Source organism: Cetorhinus maximus, chromosome 4 (genome assembly GCF_964194155.1).
Source record: "Cetorhinus maximus chromosome 4, sCetMax3.hap1.1, whole genome shotgun sequence".
Lineage (NCBI taxonomy): Eukaryota > Metazoa > Chordata > Chondrichthyes > Lamniformes > Cetorhinidae > Cetorhinus > Cetorhinus maximus.
The window spans coordinates 7,969,318-7,988,981 of NC_135882.1; the positions used below are offsets into that span (position 1 = coordinate 7,969,318).

Below are 19,664 nucleotides of genomic sequence, written 5' to 3' on the forward strand. Positions count from 1 at the left end.
CCTCTAAGTCAGAAGTATCTGGGTTCAAGTCCCACTCTAAGACTTGATGCCCAAGGAAGGTGGGTTCACAAAGTGGCCAAACAGGTTGAGTATCAATCTGCAAATCCTTCCACCACACACCAATGGCAGGTGGTAAGAGTGGGACAGATTTCTGGTCAGCCATGTGATGGAAAAAAAAAATTTGCAGCCTCAGTCGTCATTATCCATAGCTCCAGACCACAACATGTATGGAAAAGTACCAATGCTCCCTGTTTGGACTGTAACACACTGCTGCAGACGGCTCCATTAAATCACTAACTCACTTGCTGCACCAAAATCAAAATGAAACTTATACAATTTGTCAGACAAACACAAGGGAGCTGTTTTCTCTATCTCAGTTGGAGCAGTTTTGTGGGATTGACACTGACCTCTCAGAGTTAGCGAATGGAGGGAATACATAATCTCCCCTACGCTGAGCACCTATTAGAAGGTGCAGGTGCGAACAGATTTCAGCTTAAGATATAAAGTACTCCCCTTCCCCCCACCTCCCAAGGTAGTATTGCTCTAGGCAACACTCATTGCCAATGGTTATGAGTCTTGTCATTCATTTGGGGAATCTAGATAACATTGGCAAGGCTGACATTTATTCTTGATCCTTAGTTGTCCCTTGAGAAGAGTTGGTGAGCCACCATCTTCAACTGCTGTAGTCTATGTGGTGAAGATGCTCCCGCATTGATGTAAGGGAGGGAGTTTCAGGAATCTTACCCAGCGAGGATGAAAGAATGAATGACAAATACACGGGGTGGTGGTTCCTATGCAACTGCTGCCTACATAATGGCCACTTGGACCAGTTTATATAGCACAGTAGATCTCAGTGGAAATGCACCCCAGCAAAAAAGTCAAATCCTTTGAAAGAGGCAGAGGAAAGGGGAGAAAATTCAATGGGAAAATAATAACAAAAGAGCAGGCATGAGAGAAGCAAGTGGGATGATTTATAATGAATGATGGTCTCAATGAATCTTAAAACTATTATTCAGAACGTCATAGGAGGTGGAAGCAGCTCACTTGTTGTATAGCAATGTTTAATTGCATGCAGGTAGTGGGCATTTACTTGGCATTCACTTGAGCACCCTATAAATAGACAAAGACTAGCGTGCGGTTGTTGGGTTAGGAGGCGTATACTTGTAAGTGTGTAAAGTTCGGCTCCAGTTCTATCCTTCACTAACTGAATTTCTAGAACAGGACTCAGCTGGTGACAGATGCCTTCCACAATGTAGACAATTAAGTCTAGGCGTGCTATACTTTTAAAAGGAACTTTTCAGTTCACTGAGGAAAGAGCTTAATCTAAGATTTTCTTGCAGATTCATATTATAGGATCAGACATTACATCAAGGTGCTCGCCTACCTTCTCAGGTGGGCATGAAAGATTCTATGGCACTATTTTAAGGAACAGCAGGGCAGTTCTCCCCCATGTCCTGGGCAATATTAGTTCCTTACCCAACATAATTAAAACAAATTATCTAGTCATTACCACATTGCTGTTTGTGGGAGCTGCTTTCTCCAAATTGGCTGCAGTATTTCTTATATTACAATAGTAACTAAAAAAATACTTAATTGGCTCTAAAGCACTTCAAGGACTGAGATGAAGAGAAAATTCTTCACTCAAAGATTGAATCTTTGGAATTAGCTACCTCAGGATGTTATGGATGCTACATTGTTGAACATATCCAAGGTTGGGATAGACAAGAGTTTTGGTCTCTCCTGGAATCCAGGGAGATGAGGAATGGGCAGGAATGTGGAGTTGCATACGAAGATACAAATTAGGGGCAGGAGTAGGCCACTTGGCCCCTCGAGCCTGCTCCGCCATTCAATAAGATGATCTGATTGTAATCTCAACCCCACATTCCTGCCTATAACCTTTCACCCCCTTGTTAATCAAGGATCTATCTAGCTTCTCCTTAAAAATAGTCAAAGACTCTGCTTCCACCATCTTTTCAGGAAGAGATTTCCAAAGATTCACGACCCTCAGAGAAAAAAAATTCTCCTCATCTGTCTTAAATGAGCGACCCCTTATTTTTAAACAGTGAACTCTGTTCTAGATTCTCCCACAAGAGGAAACATCCTCTCCACATCCACCCTGTCAAGACCCCTCAGAATCTTAAAGGTTTCAATCAAGTCGCCTCTTACTCTTCTCAATTTCAGTGGCTACAAGCGTAACCTGTCCAACCTTTCCACATAAGACAACCCACCCGTTCCTGGCACTGGTCTAGTAAACCTGCAGCCCAAGATCATGATCCTATTGAATGGTGAAGCAGGCTTGATGGGCCACGTGGTCTTTCTCTTGCTCCTATTTCTTGTGTTTAGTCATTCTCTGTTTGTTTGTCATTCATGTGATGCTGTGGTAGCTATTCAGGCAGGAGCTGTCAGAAGTCCCCAAAGGCTACCATTGCTTCTGTAATATTGCTATTTCCATCTGTTTATAGGAGGAAGAGAGAAATAGGAGTGCCTCCACTGCCAAGAACTACAGTATCCCAACTTCCCTGTTCGCTGATGATCGAAGTTCCTTCCCAAGGCAAGTCTTCTTTTATTCCAAGACAGGACTCCTTTGAAAGGAAACTCCTGATATTGGGATAGATTTTATCAGATCAGGAATTCTTACCCACAACGTAGAATCTTACAGCACAGAAACAGGCATTAAACCAAATTAGTCTATACCAGTTTTTATGCTTCACACGAGCTTTCTCCCACTCTGCTTCATCTCATCCCATCAACGCTATCCTTCCACTCCTCACTCCATCATGCATCAGTTTCCCCTTCAAAGCATCTATACTATTCACCTCAACCACCGTGTGGAAGTGAGTTCCAGATTCTCACCATTTTCTGAATAATGACAGAGAGAGAAGGAAGCAAACTCCTGGAAAAATCGGTAGGGTTGCCAACTCCAGAAGGACGCATTCCTGGATATTTCATCAAATGACTCCAACCAGCCAGTCCCGTCAAACAGTTTCTATCCCCTACCCTGCCCCCCTCCACAATATTTTAATAACTAATGAAAAAGGTATTCAAGAAAACAATGCATTTTTGCCCCCAATGACTGTTTACCCGGGCGTTGCTCACAGCAGCATCCTAGAATTTAATCCTCAATTCCTGGAGACTCCAGGACAATCCTGGAGACTCGGGGATCCTAGCAGTAGAGAGGTAACATGATCATCCCAAAAGATTCAACATGGAGTGAACTAATTAATCACGGGTTCAGTCACATCAACTTTGAGAAAAAGGTACAAATCCAACAATCCTGCACTGCAGTTCATGAATAGATTAAATGATTTGTGGTGAATCTGCATTACTTTACACGTTGGAACTCTGTACATACCAAACACTTCATTGTCTTCTGGTGGATCCATGGTCAGGCTCCGACTCTCGGCTTCACTCCCAGACTGAAATAAATAAAGAAAAAGCAGATGCTTACTAAACGCCATCCCACTTCTCTAATGAGAGAGAGAGTCGCACTGGAAGATGCGGTGGGTTTCATTGGAGAGAGAAAGGCATTTTCGCCTTTTAATATACTTTTAAAATGATACAGATAAAAAGGATTGTTGGCTACACAACTACTTCCAGCCAGAGCGGAGACGACGAGGCGATATCCCTGTCAATCACACCTTGAGACCCCTCTGCTTTAAAACGACTGGGATTGACGTCTTTTGGATTACGTAACTATCCTCCACTCACTGCATTTCTCTCAGGAAGTGTTGCAGTAGTTTTGGTTTTGAGTTCTGTTCGCTATAGTTCATAGGAACTCTGTTTAACTAGACTCCGTGCTGAGGAAATTGTTTGCTGCAACTCCTGCCCCACTGCCAACTCACTGGCTGACACAATAGCATGAATAGACACACTGGAGTAAGACCTGCATTTATATAGCACCTTTCGTGACCTCAGGATGCCCAGAGGCTCTTTACAGCTAATTACATACTGTTGAAGTGTTAGACACTGTCGTAGCGTGGTAAATGCAGCAATTCTCCCACACGCAAGATCGTCCCACACAGCAAAGGGGGAGTGTCCAGATAATCTGGTTTTATGATGTTGGTTGAGGGATAAGTGTTGGCCAGGACACTGGGGAGGAGAACTTGCTCTCTTCAAAATAGTGTCCCGGGATCTTTTACATCTACCTGTTGAGGGCAGACCAGGCCTCGGTTTAACATCTCATCCGAGTGACATTTTTGAACTTTGCAATTTGGGTTTTTATTTCACTGAGGGCTGGGTTTGGTGAAAGAGTGCTGCTTAATCCCTCAATAACTAATCCCTAATAACCCAATTAATTGAAGTAAAAAAAATGCCCATTACCACTATTATTTAAAAAATACTCAGCTTCCTCAAGGTGCAATGCATAAGCAAGAGACAATAGTAACTGAGAGAACTTTCACAGAGCAGTGCCATTTTCTACACAGGTTGAGTTAATTTTAGTGATATTCTTAAGGGCAACATTTGCCCCCCATTAAGGGAGGGGTGGGGGGAGAGTGCGGGAGCAGGCACGCTTCCGATCGGCACCCCCAATCAGGGGTGCGCCACCATTTTATGTGGGCGGGCCAATTAAGGCCTGCCCAGCATGACGTCCGCCAGGAAGCGCTATGCGCTCCCTGTGCGGGCGGGAGGGGGTGGGGGGGATTCCCTCAGCCAGGAGTGCGCTCTTTCGTGCATGTGCGCAGAAGAGGGCACAGATCTCCCTGAGGCTAAGTGCTGCCTCGGGGAGATCAGCTCCGATTTTCAACTTTAAATAAAAAGGTGATAAAAAAGGTTCTGCTGCCATGTCCCCTAATGTGACACTGTCACATGAGTTGGGACATGGTCCAGGAATCTTAAAATATTGTGACATTTTAAAATCCTCATGAAACCTCATCCCGCCCGTGGATGAGGTTTTGTGCTTTTTCTGAAGCCCGCCAGGGCTCCCGGCCTGCCCGCCAACCTTAAGGTTGGACAGGCAGATCCATTAATGAGTTCAATTACTTTGTTAATGGCCTTAGTAGGCCGTTGACAGGTCAGAGGGCGCGCAGCCGACCTGAAAATGTAAATGACACAAGGTAACGTCGGGACGCCTGCCTGATGTCACCCCACGCCATTTTACGCGTCGGCGAGCGGGCCCCGCCCCCTCTCGCCAACCGGGAGATCCTCCCCTCGGGTTTTTTTTTCCCTTAGAAGCTTGAACAGAGATTTCACAGACTTTAGGAGCCTTTGAACAACATCTTCTGGATATCCCATTTACTTCCAACCTTCCACACTTTAACTCAGTTATCCTGACTCATTATTAGATCTGTAGAATTATGTAACAGATAATATAAAACACTAAGCTTCCCCTCACTGTATTTGCAAACCTATTAAGATGTAGAGAAATTTCGAACCGGTTTTAGATTTTTAATTAAAAAAAAACACAACACTCCTTTATATTGAATTTCACACCCAAAATGTATATTCTGTCACCCCCTCGACTGATGGGGAGGCAATGGCGTAGTGGTATTTTCACTGGACTAGTGATCCAGAGACCCAGGGTAATGCTCTGGGGACCCGGGTTTGAATCCCACCACAGCAGGTGGTGAAATTTGAATTCAATAAAAAAAAATCTGGAATTAAAAGTCTAAGGATGACCATGAATCCATTGCTGATTGTCGTGAAATCCCATCTGGTTCACTAATGTCCTTTAGGGAGGGAAATCTGCTGTCCTTACCTGGCCTAAGTGACTCCAGACCCACAGCAATGTGGTTGACTCTTAACTGGCCCCTGAACAAGGGCAATTAGGGATGGGCAATAAATGCTGGCCTAGCTAGAGATGCCCGCATCCTGTGAAAGAATGAAACAAAAATTCCAAACTTCAGACCCATCTGTACAAACATACTGTCTCCTGAAAGAGACAGTCTTGTGTTGTGCTTAGATGCATTGAGTAAATGTTGGAATGAACTGATTTACAGACATATAATCCAGGGAGAAGGGGAAAGTTGGCATAGGCTGCCACCCAGTGCAGTAACGAGAATCAACATCATCAAAAAATACCAGATTATCTCCTCATTGTCATATGGCTGTTTGAGAGAGTTTGTTGAGCACAAATTGGCTGCTGTGTTTCTGACATTACAGCAGTGACTACCCTTCAAAAAAGTATTTCACGGAGTGTTAAATGCTTTGGGATGCCAACAGGCATGCATACATGAATAAGAAGGATTTGCATTTTTGCATGGTGATCAACTCATGTTTCAGGCATGGGTGAAGGACGTCTCCTTTTTAAGTTTACCCAATATGGCAGGTGGGGCACTTGTGATCAGGCACTTTGGAGGCTGCATAGTATCTGAAAAGCAGGAATTACACTGCCCAATTTTAACCCCTAGTGTGTGATTCTTGACATAACCCTTTCGGTATAAAACATTAAAACATTTCGTATAAAACACTCAAGTCCCCCTCCAAGTCACTCACCATCCTGGCTTGGAAATATATCGCCGTTCCTTCACTGTCGCTGGGTCAAAATCCTGTAACTCCCTCCCTAACAGCAGTGTGGGTGTACCTACACCACATGAACTGCAGCGGTTCAAGAAGGCAGCTCACCACCACCTTCTCAAGGGGCAATTAGGGATGGGCAATAAATGCTGGCCTAGCCAGCGACACCCACATCCCATCAAAGGATAAAAAAAAAATCATTGCATTGTCCAATTCACCAACTGCAGTGCTACTAAGAGAGAATAACAGACTTTGTTGCCACACTTTTGGATTTCCTCAAGAAAGAAGATATATGAACAAACAAACTGTGAATGAGTGGTTAGGGGAAACCCAAATAAAATATTTCCTGACACATGTTCTGTTCTGCTTGTCCCTCAAATGACTGACTATAGCTGAGAATTAGGGATAATAGATTCAGGGTCACAAATAGCCTCTCTGTGCTGCTGGATTTTATTTCATTTCTCTTGTCTAGTGTCCAAACATAAGATCCACAAGTGGTTTCTAAATCACATTTCGCAATAACATGATCAAAGCTTTCTTGTAATATTGTGTTTGGAGTACCGTCATCAATGTCATTTCCAGCTTGCCTGCCTGAGACAGCTAAAAGAATGAGGCTGGACTTGACACTTTGGCCCCAAGCTATTCCTGGATGAATAGTGCTATCAACTGCACCTGCACCTGCAATATGGGTTTTCCTAGAACCATGTGGTGAAGATGACCATGTTCATCATCGGGGGTGTTTGGTAGGGTTCCAGTGGGTGCGTGGGTGACTGCTAAGGCTGATTTGCGTTCCGGAAGGCTCTGCTGCAAATGGGACAGGTTACCGCAGACAACTGAGTTTTGGACGAGTCGCTGGCTCGTGATTTCCCCTCCTCGCGTTTTCTCTCTGCCTCTGATAATGTGCTTGCTTTCCAAGGAGCGCACCCTAGACTCAAGCTTTCCAATAGAATATTCGCTTTGGTGAGAGCGAGTGTGAGGCATTCCGGCTATGTGAGCAGTCCAACTCAGTTGTGACTGTCTCAATATGGGGTGGATATTTGCCATGCTAGCTCAGGTGAGCACCTCAGGTGTCTGGCATTTTGCGCTGCCAGTGAAAGCGGTTGAGACGCTGGTGCACAGTCCAAGTCTCACATGCGTAGAGCAGAGTGGGCAGCAGTACTGCTCCATAGTCATTCAGTTTGGTAGGTAGATTTACTCCTCTTCATTCTTGCATCTGCCCCATCATCAATACAGACAGCTGGAGAGAAGTGTACAGCTGAGATAAGAATCGTACAGCATTGAAGGAGGTCATTCAACACCTCATGCCTGTGCCAACTCTTTGAAAGAGCTATTCCATAAGATGATAAGAAATTGGAGCTGGAATAACAGCGCATTGAGCTGCTCCAATTCAATAAGATTATGGCTGGTCTTTGACCTCAGTTCCACTTTTCTGCCCGGTTCCCATGTCCCCTGATTCCTCTTAAGTCCCAAACCCCTCGATCTTTCCCCACAGGCCTACACTCAAGTATTTACCCAATTTCCTTTAGAAAGTTACTATTGGATCTGTTCCTGCAGCCTTTCACAGTCAGTCTATTCCGGATCATGACAATTTGCCACCAGTTCTTTAACCAATTATACTAAATCTGGTCACCAACCTTCCTGCCAGCCTCCCCTCATTTATTCTGACATAATTTTGAACATCTCCACTTAAATCCCCCCCTTAACCTTCCCTGCCCCGAGGAGAACAGCCCATCTTTTCACGTGACTGAAGCAACTGTAACATCGCACCGAATAATAATCAGAGCAGCTCTTCCCCTCACCTCACACATCCCACAAGTCTTTCGCGTCTGTTTGCTCAGGAGTAATGCTGATCCCTCCACAACCCAGTAAATGCGCCAAACTTCTGAAACAGCACAGCAACATTGCCTGAACGTGGACACAAGGTGGAGCAGGCGCTCTCAGAATCATTTGGGATACAATTAGAAAACTCCCTTCATTTCATCCTTTCCAGGTCTTCCCCAATCTCAATCCCCTGGAGCCTCAGTTTTTCTTGTCCTCCCCTATCATATGTATATGGCCATATTTCAAAACCCCATATCCCACCACCTACCCTGCCCCCCCTCACCCCTGCCAACTCAGGAAACAGGGAGTTGGACAGTTCTGGACTGGGGCAGGGATTGCATTAAATAGATCAGTGCTTCCCAAAATTTCCTCCTTTCGCGGCTGTCAAAGCTCAGTCTGATCTCCACGGCCGCCATTGCTGCTTTGGAGCTTAGCGACCATAGAACCTCGTCCTGTGACCCCCCACTGGGGGTCGCCACCCACAGTCTGGGATCCCCTGAAACAGATGGCAAGTGTCTTTATTGATCATACTTACTTCGTGTGATATTCTGAGGGGAGTTGGGGGTCAGAGAGGAATTTTCCAGGTATTTTCTTTCCCCCTGTCTTCTTTCTCTGATGTTTCCCCTCTTCTTGAAGATTAGATGACTGTGGGGGTGAGGGTCCCAGGCGGGACAGGTGGGGTAGGGGAAGAGGTGGGGACGTCAGGAGGGGGAAAAAAAAGTAAGTGTCAGCTATGATATTAATCAGTGTGGCTCAGTTGGTAGCGCACTCACCTCTGAATCAGAAGGTTGTGGGTTCAAGACGCTCTCTAGAGCTAGAGCATAAAAATCCAGGCTGACACTCCAGTGCAGTACTGAGGGAGTGCTGCACTGTTGGAGGTGCTGCCTTTCATTGAGACGTCAACCCCAGGCTTCATCTGCCTACTTGGGTGGATGATTGCACAATATCAAAGAAGAGTAGGAGAGCCATCTCCTGTGTCCTGGTCAATAGTCATCCCTCAAATCAATGTCACACAAAAACAAAACAGATTACCTGGTCATTATCATATTGCTGTTTGTTGGAGCTTGCTGTGCACAAATTAGCTACTGCCTTTCCAACATTACAACAGTAACTACACTTCAAAAATACCTCATTGGATGTAAAGCACTTTTGAGACGTCCGTCCAGGGATCATGAAAGGTGCTTTTTAAAGGCAAGTCTCTCTTTTTTTGATACTCCGGCCATTGTGGCCTGGTGCAGGGCTGGTCCGATAAACCAACTCGTTTTTCCTCTCCCACCCACTCATGTCCTTTGTGCACCTAGCTCGCCCAGGTTCCTGTACCTCCCCATTGTAACAGGGAGATTCACTCTGCGCAATAGCAGGTCAGCTAGCCATTTTAAAGTCATGTTTTTCTAACCGATACAGGCTGGTTTCAACCTATCGGGTGGGCCTGTTGCGCCCTTTTATAAAGTTTAGAATAATAAAGTCTAGAGTGAGTAGCGCAGGCAGTCCCCAGAGTAGTTGAGTAGTGCAAAAATCAGAAGAGAATCCAAAGATCTGATTCACCAGTTTGTTCATCAGATACAGGATGCAAAAACTTGCATTTAAGTAGCACCTTTTTTTTTAAACATTTATTGTTTCATGGGATGTGGGCGTTGCTGGCAAGTCCATCCCTAATCGCCCATGAACTGAGTGGCTTGCTCGGCCATTTCGGAGGGCAGTTAAGAGTCAACCACATTGCTGTAGGTCCAGAAGCATATGTCGGCCAGACCGGGTAAGGATGGCAGATTTCCTTCCCTAAAAGGACATTAGTGAAGCAGATGGGTTTTTGCAGCAATCGATGCTAGTTTCACCATCGCCGAGTCACCATTACTCAGTGATGATACCACGACACCATCATTCTTCCCCTTCAACCAGTAAAACCCCAAGATGCTTCACAGGACCACAATCAGATAAAATGTGACTGAGCCACAGAAGAAAGCATTAGAATACATGAACAGGCAGGTTTTAAAAGGATTGTCTTCTAGGAGGAGGAAGGGGTAGAGGGGTGGAGAGAGTTAGGGAAATACAATAAAGCACATTCAGTCAATAAACTCAATTTCAATTCAGACGACAAATGGAAAAACTTTAACATATTGAATAAGATAAATGCCAGAGAGGATTTAATCCAATTTATATTATTTAGTTCCACTTCAAAGTGCTTTGATCATTATCCAAACTGAGTGGTGTAATGAAGGGCGAGGGGAGGGGAGATTGGGATATATGGGGAGATGGGGAGACGGTGATATCAGTGGGACTAGAAATCCAGAGATCCAGACTAATGCTCTGGGGATATGGGTTCAAATCCCACCACAGCAGCTGGTGGAATTTACAATCCATTATTAAAATCTGGAATTTCAAGCTAGACTCAGTAAGGGCGACCAAAACTATCATCGATCGTTTTAAAAACCCATCTCATTCACTAATGTCCTGCAGGGGAGGAAATCTGTCGTCCTTATCCAGTCTGGCCTACATGTGAATCCAGACCCACAGTAATGTGGTGGACACTTAACTGCCCTCTGAAATGACCTAGTAAGCCACTCAGTTCTCAAGGGCAATTAGGGATGGGCAACATCCTAGCAACGTGCGATGCCCACATCCATTGAGAGAATAATTAAGAAAACATAGGTTCAAGGTGACGACAACAACAACAATTTGCATTGAGATAGCACCTTTAACATAGCAAAATCTCTCATGGTGTTTCTCAGGAGCATTACGCGAATGTTGACACTGAGCCACACAAGGAGACATTAAAACAGGGGACTGAAAGTTTGATAGTTTAGTCCAACAGGTAAAAAGACTTATTTATATAGCACTTTTCACAGCCATAGAGCATCTCAGAGCACCTTAAAGCTAATGACACACTTTTGAGGTGCAGTCACTGTTATATAGGAAACATAGCAGCCAAATTGTGCACAGTAAACTCCCACAAATGGCAATGTGATTATGACCGGATGATCTGTTTTCTGTGATGTTGATTGAGGGATAAAATTTGGCCAGGACACTGGGATGTTTATGCATCCATCTTAAGCCTTGGTTTAACGTCTCATCTGAAAGACTCTGGCTGTGCAGCCCTCCCTCAGTACTGCAGTACTGGAGTGTCAGCTTTTTGTGCTTAAGTCCTGGAGTGGGACTTAAAGCCACAACCTTGTGACTCAGAGGCAACAGCTCTACCAAGCAAGCCACAGCTGACACTGGTAGGTTTTTAAGGAATGTCTTAAAGGAGGAGAGAGGTAGCAAGGAACAGAGGTTTAGGGAAGTCCAGATCTTTGGTTGGAATAAATAGGATTCATCCCAGGAAATCAATTTCAATTAAGAGCACAAAAAACATACGTACGTAAAAATTAGGAGCAGGAGTAGGCCACTCGGCCCCTCAAGCCTGCTCTGCCATTCAATAAGATCATGGCTGATCAGATTGTAACCTCCTGCCTAACCCCTGATTACCTTTCACTCCCTTGTTTATCAAGAATCTATCTAGCTCTGCTTTAAAAATATTCAAAGACTCTGCTTCTACCACCTTTTGAGAAAGCGAGTTCCAAAGACTCAGACTCAGAGAAAAAAATTCCCCTCACCTCTGTCTTAAATGGGTGAACACTTGTTTTAAAATAGTGACCCCTAGTCTTGGATTCTCCCACAAGAGGGAACATGCTCTCCACATCCACCTTGTCAAAGCCCTCAGGATCTTAAAGGTTTCAATCAAGTCGCATCTTGCTCTTCTAAACACCAATGGATACAAGCCTAACCTGGCCAACCTTTCCTTATAAGACAACCCACCCATTCCTGGTATTCGTCTAGTAAACCTCCTCTGAACCGCTTGTGATGCATTTACAGCTGTCCTTAAATAAGGTGACCAATACTGTACACAGTACTCCGGATGTGATCTCACCCATGCCCTTCCTACTTTTGTAGTCAAGTCCCCTCACAATAAATGATAACATTCTATTAGCTTTCCTAATTACTTGCTGTACTTGTATACTAGCCTTTTGTGATTTATGCGCTAAGGCACCCAGATCCCTCTGAATATCAGAGCAAAAAACTTTATTTTTAATTCTGTATGATAAAAGATAGGACAAGGGATTTTGGCAGATGAGACATCAACATTTCCAAGTCACGCACTGTCCGGATTAGAATATACATCACCAAACGTTCAGTCACTACGTTAACCTTAAAACCCCCTACTCAATAGCACTGCGAGTACTTTCACCACCCGACTGCAGTTCAAGATGGCGACTTGCCACCACCTTCTCAAGGGCAATTAGGACTGGGCAATAAGAGCTGGCCTTTCCAGCAACACTCACATCCCAAGGTGAATCAACTGCCACGTCTCCTAAATCACAACAGTGACTGCAATTTTTTTTTTAAAAAAAGGTGTACTTCACTGTCTGTAAAATGCAAATCTGTTCATTTTTAAGAAGTGAGAGAACTCTTTCCAGGCCAGCAACGTGCAATACAACTTGGATCCGATGTGCTGCCCTTTGCAGCCAATAGTCTCAGACAGGGAACCCAGTACAATGGCACCACACCTCCAAGAATAAGCAGCAATTCCACAAGCTCTATTTTGCAGGCTGCTGAGTAATCGGGTACAAGCTGCCAGGCAGTGAATTTACAAAGAAATGATCAAAGACATCACCTTAATACAATATGCAGATTGGCCTCCACCCACGCAGCCCAATTCTTCCACTTACTTCTGAAGACTCAAATTGGCAATATCCAGTATTTTTAAAAAAATGCCAGGCTTAATGAATCTCTCATTGCCTACTTCACAAACCTTAGGTGTTAGTTCATTTTATGATATTAATCACCTCATTAGATCACACAGATCCATACAGCGCTTGTAATTAATAATTTCATGCAGGTGTCAGTTCTACAGCCTCCCAGAATGTAATAACAAACCTGTACCATCATGTCTTTCCACGCTCGGCTGATAAATAATTTTATCTCGTCTACAGATGAAGTAGCAAGCCTGGGGGTCTTCCAACTTATTAGGAAAATGTGGCTTGCAGTGAAAGATGATAATTTTAACAAAGTGAAAACAATATCACTCTATTTGCTTTGCACATATTCAAAGCAGCCTGGAGAAATAAGCAGTGTGTATGGTGTGTAGGATACATAATTCTCCAAGGATTCTTCCAGGAGTTTTGTCCAGCTTTAAGTATCGGATCTGAGATACTCTTCCCCTTCATATTTTCACGTTGTTGAAAGCTTGATCCCATACACGTTCTCCTGCGCCCATTCATTTTGTCCCGTCAACCATTTTTCTTGGTCTCTCCAGGTTTGCTTCAGGGTTGCCCTGAAGTCTCCCCGAATTGAATGCCGCAGGTGCATCCATCCATGACAGTGCTGGTAGGAGTGACCACCGCACGGGTCATTGTGGAAATGAAGCCCTGCCTTCACATTGAGGATACCCTCCATCGTGTTGTGTGGCACTACTACCGTGCTAAATGAGATAGATTTCGAACAGATCTAGCAACTCAAGACCAGGCATCCATGAGGCGTTGTGGGCCATCAACAACAGCAGCAGAATTGTACTCGAACACAATCTGTAACCTCATGGCCCGGCATATCCCCCACTCTACCATTACCATCAAGCCAGGGGATCAACCCTGGTTCAATGAAGAGTGCAGGAGGGCATGCCAGGAGCAGCAACAGGCATACCTAAAAATGAAGTGTGAATCTGGTGACGCTATAACACAGGGCTACTTGCGTGCCAACCAGCATAAGCAGCAAGTGATAGACAGGACTAAGTGATCCCACAACCAACGAATTAGATCTAAGCTCTGCAGTCCTGCCATATCCAGTTGTGAATGGTGGTGAATTAAATAACTCACTGGAGGAGAAGGCTCCACAAATATCTCCATCCTCAATGATGGAGGAGCCCAGCACATCAGTGCAAAAGACAAGGCTGAGTATTTGCTATAATCTTCAGCCAGAAGTGCCGAGTGGATGATCCAATTCAGCCTCCTCCAGAGGTTCCCAGCATCACATATGCCAGTCTTCAGCCAGTTTGATTGACTCCACGTGATATCAAGAAATGGCTGAAGGCACTGGATACTGCAAAGACTATATGCCCTGACAATATTCCGGCAATAGTACTGAAGACATGTGCTCCAGAACTTGCTGCGCCCCTAGCCAAGCTGTTCCAGTACAGCTACAACACTGGCACCTACCCAACAATGTGGAAAATTGCCCAGGTATGTTCTGTACACAAAAAGGACAAATCTAACCTGACCAATTACCGCCCCATCAGTCTACTCTCCATCATCAGTAAAGTGGAAGGGGTCATCAACAGTGCTATCAAGCGGCACTTGCTTAGCAATAACCTGCTCACTGACGCCCAGTTTGGGTTCTGCCAGGGCCACTCAGCTCCTGACCTCATTACAGCCTTGGTTCAAACATGGACAAAAGGCTGAACTCCTGAGGTGAGGTGAGAGTGACTGCCCTTGACTTCAAGGCAGCATTTGACTGAGTGTGGCATCAAGTAGCCCGAGCAAAGCTGGAGTCAATGGGAATCAGGGGAAAACTCTCTGCTGGTTGGAGTCATACCTAGCACAATGGTTGTGGTTGTTGGAGGTCAGTCATCTCAGCTCCAGGACATCACTGCAGGAGTCCCTCAGGGTAGTGTCCTACGCCCAACCATCTTCAGCTGCTTCATCAATTACCTTCTTTCCATCATAAGGTCAGAAGTAGGGATGTTCACTGATGATTGCACAACGTTCAGCACCATTCGTGACTCTTCAGATACTGAAGCAGTCCATGTCCAAATGCAGCAAGACCTGGACAATATCCAGGCTTGGGCTGAAAAGTGGCAAATAACATTCGTGCTACACAAGTGTCAGTCAATGACCGTCTCCAACAAGAGAGACTATCCAACCATCTCCCCTTGATGTTCAATGGCATTACCATCACTGAATCCCCAACTATCAACATCCTGGGGGTTACCATTGACCAGAACCAGAACTGGACTAGCCATATAAATACTGTGGCTGCAAGAGCAGGTCAGAGACTAAGTATACTCGACAATCACCTCCTGACTCCACAAAGCCTGTCCACGATCTACAAGGCACAAGTCAGGAGTGTGATGGAATACTCCCCACTTGCCTGGATGAGTGCAGCTCCCACAACACAAGAAGCTTGACACCGTCCAGGACAAAGCAGCCCGCTTGATTGGCACCACTTCCACAAACATTCACTCCCTCCACCACTGACGCACAGTAGCAGCAGTGTGTACCACCTACAAGATGCACTGCACGAATTCACCAAGGCTCCTTCAACGGCACCTTCCAAACCCACGACTACTACCATCTGGAGGGATAAGGACAGCAGATAGATGGGAATACCACCATCTGGAAGTTCACCTCCAACTTACTCACCATCCTGACTTGGAATTATATCGTCGTTCCTTCACTGTCGCTGGATCAAAATCTTGTCCTCCCTCCTTAACAGCACTGTGGGTGTAGCTACACCACATAGACTGCAGTGGTTCAAGATGGCAGCTCAGCAGCACCTTCTCAAGGGCAATTATGGTTGGGCAATAAAATCCTGGCCCAGCCAGCGAAGCCCACATCCCATGAATGAATAAAGCAAAATTAGTGAAAGGGGTGACTAAGACAGCGCACGCTAACAGAACTCAGAAACAACTTACATTTAAAAGGTGCCATAAAAGTGCAACTGAAACTTTCCAAGGCATTTCACAGGAGCGTGTTCAGACAAAATCTGACATGTGGCCACATCTGGAGCTATTAGGACAGGGTAAGCAAGGTAGTTTTTGAAAGGAGCATTTTCAAGGAAGAGGCCAAAGTAGAGAGAGGCAAAGCGTTTCAGGGAGGGAATTCCAGAGCTTTGGGCCCAGGCAGCTGAAGGCTAGGCCGCCAATGATTGAGTGAGTGAAACCAAGTACATACAAGAGGCCAGAATTGGAGGAGCGCACAGAGACTTCAGAGGGTTAGAGAGATCTTGGTGGATTACAGAGATCGTGAGGGGCAGGGCCATGGAGGGACTTGAAAACGAGGGTGAGAATTTTGAAATGGAGGTGTTGCTTGACTGGGAGCCAGTGTAGATCAACGATCTGCCTAGACCCTAAATTCTGCAACTCCCTTCCTAAAACTCACTTTAAAAGCCTACCTCTGATCAGCTTTCAGTTATATGTCCTTATGTCCTCGGTGTCAAATTTTGTTTTCTAATGGCCATTAAAAGGCAACTTCTAAATACAAGTTGACGTAAACAAATGCCAAATGACCGGTGAAACTTTATAACAAGAGAAACTGAAACCTATACACACAGACAATTAAAGGTTACTTCAAGGTCATTTACAAGATACAAAAAGCTAATAAGCCAGGTGACTAGCAATAATTATTACTGTATTTGTGAACCTTACACAAAATGTGAAATCATTCCCCATTCAGTTTAAAAATATATATATATATAAAAATAAAGTATTCCCTCACTTAGGCCACTGTTCATATTTTTGGCAGAACAGGCTCGGGGGGGTTTAGTGGCCTACTTCTCTTCCTAACTCTTACCTGTTTACACACAATGACACTTGGCTGTTGCTTGTAGACTGTTGAACAGGTTTGACCACATCTAGGGGGAACTGGTTTCAACTGGAAACCTGCATCGTTGCTTAGTTCCTGCTCCATGTAATGATGCTGTGCAGCACAGATAATCAAGTAGCATCTCCTTTCTTACTAAGCCACATCAAAGGCCTCATACTAAACGCCAGTATTGTTGACTTACCGTGTGGTGCAAAAGGAAGAATTTGTAAGATTTAATCTCTGTGTGCAGCTGTAATCTAACAGCCACGATTGAAGGAACACTTTCAGTTTTGCCCTGTTAATACCCGAACATATTTAAATGGCATCGGCTTTAGGCTACATTTTAAAAGAAAAACCCGTTAACTCATTTTAAACCACCACCGATATCAGCCGAAAGTGAAATTGTTGGTTCTGTGATGTGCCAGCTGGCATTGCTTTTCTCTGCAGACTGGTTCACTTTGACCAGATAGTGGAGAGTGATATTCGTTGAGGAGACAGGTGCATGTTATCCTGTTAGCTGTGGCTGGGTGGGTGGCACGCTCGCCTCTGACACAGAAGGTCACGTGCTCAAGTCCCACTCCAGAGGCCTGAGCACAAAAATCCAGGCCGACACCTCCAGTGCAGTACTGAGGGAGTGCTGCACTATCATCTTGCCTGCCCTCTGAGGTGAATGTAAGAATCCCATGGTGCTCTTGAAAGAAGAGCGAGGGAGTTCTTCTGTCCTGGTCAATGTTTACCCCTCAACCAAGGTAATTGGTTATTATCATATTGCTGTTGTGGGAGCTTACCATATTTCTTATGTTACAACAGTGACTATACTTTTTTCTTTAAAACAAGTACTGTGAAGTGCTTTAGGATGTCTTGAGTTTGTGAAAGGCACTTTATAAATACGAGTTAATTTTTTGCAAGCTGTAGGTGATAAGAAATACTCATTTGTTATTGAAATGACAAGAATAAGGAGACAAGAATAAGGTCACCATACAGTCCTGGGGCCTTCAAATCAATGCCACCAACAACAGCACTTTAGCAACCAAACATAAATCGTTTTATTGCTCGATTTCCAACAACATCAACACCCAACACATATCCCTACTTCTAAAGCAGTGATTTATTTGCCGTATTTTAGTTCTACTAGATTGCTGGCCATCCTCCAGTACATTACTCAGTTTGTCTTTCTTCAAGTCTAAGTACAGATACTTAATGCTAGCAGGCTATTCAACTGAGGGAAACATCACAAGCAAACTCAATTGTGTCCTCACCTGCTACCCACAAACATAGTCCCTCTTCTGGGAGGGAGAGTTGGGTGTTGGATAACAATCGGGAGAGGGAATCCTGGCACACTCTCCCCTTCTCTGACCCAGGGGCACATAGACTGACGGTAAAATTTCTATTGTGAACCCAGCTTCAAAGCTAGCTAGCTCACTGCAGAGTTAAAAAAAACCAAGCCTGGGACCTTTGAGATCTGAGATCAGTTTCAGCTGCTCACTGCAGAAGCAGTGCTGAGCAATTGGGAGGACATTATCGATATTATCGAGTGAGAAACATTAATTTTTCTCCTGTTCCTTGTGTTCTTCTGTGTTGGCAATGGGCTAACGAGCAAGATCTCGCTGGAAAACCAACGTGCAAAAATCGGACAGCAAGTTCAGGGAGGGAAGAGAAAGGTTATGGATTACAAATCTCCAGAACCTTCTGGGTCAATTTACATCGCTTGCTTCTCACAAGCTGCATCTCAGCTTTAACCGCCCGCTAATTTGAAGAACTTGCTGGATTTGTATATTAATTGCCCATTAAACTCACTGCAGCAAGAGTCCTCCTTAATAGTGTAGATATCATTTTAACAATGTGATCATTATTAATGCTATGCCAAGCAAACTCTCTGGGCCAGAACAAGAACAATTCAAACTGTTCAATCTCATTCTTGCGCGTTTTAAATTCTTGTTAGCGATTTTAAAATCTCAACTATTTTCTTTACCGATTCCTCTCTGTCTTAATTCAGTCTTTAGCTCTCTATTTCTCCTGTTGTACCTCCTTTGACTCCAATTCATGCCATTTCCTTCTCCATCATTTCTTTCTCAATATTTAAATCTCATTGGGTAGGGAGAGTGTTGGTTCTATTGTTCACCGTGGTTCCAGACCAGCCAGGCTCCCTTGCTGCACTGTTATCAGTTCACACTCAGTGAACATGGCACAAATTATAATCACGTTGAAAATTGAGGCAAAAGGTCTAATTAATGGTGTAAATTGCACAGAAGCAGCAGTGTGTGTACCATTGATAAGGTACACTGCAGCAACTCACCAAGCCTCCTTTAACAGCACCTTCCAAACCCACAACCACTGCCATCTCGAAGGACAAGGGCAGCAGATAGATGGGAACACCACCACCTGGAAGTTCCCCTCCAAGCCACTCACCATCCTGACTTGGAAATATATCGCCGTTCCTTCACTGTCGCTGGGTCAAAATCCTGGAACTCCCTCCCTAACAGCACTGTAGATGACTCACCACCACTTTCTCAAGGGCAATTAGGGATGGACAACAAATGCTGGCCTAACCAACAATGTCCACATCCCATGAAAGGATAAAAAAAAACCCTTCCAGGTAAGTCTGCCCGATTAATTTCAAACTCCCCATAGCAATGAAATGGTAATGTTGAAGCCCATGAAATTTTGCATGCACATTGCTATTCAGATACCAGCACCTTTGCCTCAATGGATTCTAAACGCTGACCACCAGCTCCCATTTCAATTTGGAGTTTTATTTTAACTCAAGGTACAGGCCGTCAGCATTGGGAAAGGAAACATTTTCGCTTGCATCATTTAGTGTGAACATTAAGAAATTTTTTG

The 19,664-nt window shown here is 44.5% G+C and overlaps 1 protein-coding gene across 3 annotated transcripts in view; it reads right to left on the bottom strand.

Annotated features, from left to right (window-relative positions):
- LOC144679486 (myelin basic protein-like) overlaps positions 1–19,664 on the bottom strand; it is a 207,677-nt gene that overhangs the window by 119,090 nt on the left and 68,923 nt on the right. For all 3 annotated transcript variants that reach the window (XM_078539902.1, XM_078539904.1, XM_078539903.1), the window contains one exon: positions 3,353–3,416. In XM_078539902.1, the coding sequence (XP_078396028.1) occupies positions 3,353–3,416 (64 nt within the window). The remainder of the gene's footprint in view (positions 1–3,352; positions 3,417–19,664) is intronic.